Below are 2,574 nucleotides of genomic sequence, written 5' to 3'. Positions count from 1 at the left end.
GGGAGGGGGCAGCCCCCATCCCGCCCCATCCCACCCACCCCAGCCACCCCAGCTGGGCAAATGCCTTTCTAAGGGGTCACTGATCCCCTGGGGCTATCTGGGGAGACTGATAACTCCTGGGGGCTGCGGGCATGCTCCCCTGGCCCTGCCTGCTCTCACACTCTCTCGGTGGGTTGTCTCTGCTCCTTCTTTCCCCAGGGCACCTTCTCGCTCATCATTGAGGCTCTCCATACAGACTCTCCTGACGACCTCACCACAGGTAACTGTCCTGAAACAAACTTTCCCTGAATAATCCCAACCCTGTGGCCCTACTCAGCCCCCCTCTCTGCGGTAGAGTGCATTCCCCCCATCCCATCCCTGCTTCTCGTTGGGAGACCATGGGAAGAGAGGCCAACCTGTTGGCACACATCCCTATCTTCTTGCCTCTGCAGTTCCCTCCCACCAGACAACCCCAGAGCATCCTCCTACACTCCTGCTGGCTTCAAGCTTCCTAATCACATCTCTCTACTCTCACACAGAAAACCCTGAGCGCCTCATCAGCCGCCTGGCCACCCAGAGGCACTTGGCAGTGGGGGAAGAGTGGTCCCAGGACCTGCACAGCAGCGGCCGCACTGACCTCAAGTATTCCTATCGCTTTGTGTGCGACGAGCACTACTATGGAGAAGGCTGTTCTGTCTTCTGCCGCCCCAGGGACGATGCCTTTGGTCACTTCACTTGTGGAGAGCGTGGCGAGAAAGTCTGCAACCCAGGCTGGAAGGGCCAGTACTGCACTGAGCGTGAGTGTCCACCTTCTTGTCTCCCTGGGTGCCAGTTGCAGCAGTGTCCCCTGAGTGCTCGGGGAGGGGGGTGCATTTCTCTGACACCAAGCCCCATGGGAGAGGGGGAACCAGGCTACAGTGGGTGGGAGTTTGGTGCTGTGTACAGGCTTTAATTGTGCGAGGGCATGGGAAGTCCTCAGCATTGCCACAAAAAGTTAATGCAGACAGCCCCTTAAGCTAATGAAGTGTCAGTGCTAACATTTTACGCTTGCTCCTTTGCTGTAGATGTAAAATCTGATAACAAAATGCTCAGCAGTTGTTTGAGGATTTATTAAAATATATCAGGCCTACTTGTTATACCTAGCCACCCCTTCAATCATGGTACATTGATACAATCATCTCTGGGGTAAATGGCTTCAGGAGAGGGAGCTAGGCTTTGGCAACATCCATGTGGCAGGCCTATTGGTTGACTTGTTGTGGTCTGATGTCTTGCCACCTTGCTTTTAGAAAAGTATTGGGAGGTCCAAGACACTCTCTGGTCTCTAGACCATACATTTCTTATTTGGGGTACTCCTAAACTGCCACTAACAGAGATTGTTTCACCTGGAGCCACAAGAATATTCAAATTCTTTCCTATCTCTCTTCTGTGCTATTGCCCTGATCATTAGTACTAATAAAACAGTGAGGGATGTAAGTTTTAAAGTATGTCTGAACTTGAAGTTGTTGAGGAGTGTGCAGTGTTGATACAGCAAGAAAAGCTATGACAGTAAGCAGATCACAGGATAGTCAGGGATGTCAGATAGCTGCAGCTTTGTACGAGATCACTGCCCTTTGTAGATACATAGCAGTGTACATGTAAACACACACACAGGGCTCCGGCATGTGATGGCATTCCCTGTTTGTGTGCACACATGGGTCTGAAGTACGCTGGCAAATGACATATTGGGTGAGTGCTCCTCTCCAGTCATCAAAGTGCCAGGCAGGCAGGAAGAAAACAGTTACAGGCTGTATAGCAGCCTCTTGGTTTTCTTCTTGTTGTATTTTTGTTTTCTTAAAGCCCTCCTGCACTGTGGTCTCAGCTGAGCTGCTATTAAATGAGTCTAGATTGATTAGCTAGGATGCTTTTAGCAGTTCATGGTACAACGTTGCACAATAAACAGCAGGCACAGGGACTTGCATTTCCTTTGATAATGTTTAAAATAGGAACTACAACCTTTCCCATGATGAAAAGTGCCTAGCCCAGTTGTGTCAAGGGGTGGGGAAAAAGGAAGCATTTTGATAATGAGCTCTTTCGGGGCTGTCAGCACTTTCAGATGCCTGTACATCGCTGCCCTTCCCATGGCAAAGTAGAAGGCTGTCTGTCTTGACTCGTTATGTATGCTCTTTGGTCTGCTTTCCCTCAGAAAAAAGCAGCCTTTAGCAGTGATGAAAACCTACTAGGCAGGGGAAATGTGTTTATGTGTGCATGCAAAAAGAATGTTTTGCCGTTAGCGAGCGGAGCTGCCAGTCACAGATTGCTTCCCGTTGCCTTGCCCCCAGCTCCATTCTTTGCAGCTCGGAGGCGATCTGATTATCAGCGCTGATTCTTTCTTTCTTTTTCTTCCCCCCTCTTTCCCCTCGCATGCCATTGTCTTCGGCTGGCTTTGTTGAATTAAAACTTTGCAGTGCCTGCTTAATGAGTTCCATAACCAGGCAAAGTAATGAGCAGAAGTCCCTTTTTCCCCTTCCCTCATCCTCCCTCCTGCTGGCCCGCTTACCTCTTTTACCAGGGCTGCACCCACCCGCCCGCCCCTTTTCAGAGCGGGGCGGAGGGGGG

General features: G+C 50.7%; 1 protein-coding gene across 1 annotated transcript in view; it reads left to right on the top strand.

Moving 5' to 3' along the window:
• DLL1 (delta-like 1 (Drosophila)) overlaps positions 1-2,574 on the top strand; it is a gene marked incomplete at its 3' end in the record, with an annotated part of 14,493 nt that overhangs the window by 1,683 nt on the left and 10,236 nt on the right. The window contains exons 2-3 of the mRNA XM_010004228.1: positions 199-259; positions 519-776. Coding sequence (XP_010002530.1) covers positions 199-259; positions 519-776 — 319 coding nt within the window. The remainder of the gene's footprint in view (positions 1-198; positions 260-518; positions 777-2,574) is intronic.

The sequence above is a fragment of the Chaetura pelagica genome, unplaced genomic scaffold (assembly GCF_000747805.2).
Source record: "Chaetura pelagica isolate M959 unplaced genomic scaffold, ChaPel_1.0 scaffold708, whole genome shotgun sequence".
In the NCBI taxonomy this organism is placed as follows: domain Eukaryota; kingdom Metazoa; phylum Chordata; class Aves; order Apodiformes; family Apodidae; genus Chaetura; species Chaetura pelagica.
This window is presented reverse-complemented; position numbering and strand designations above follow the sequence as displayed.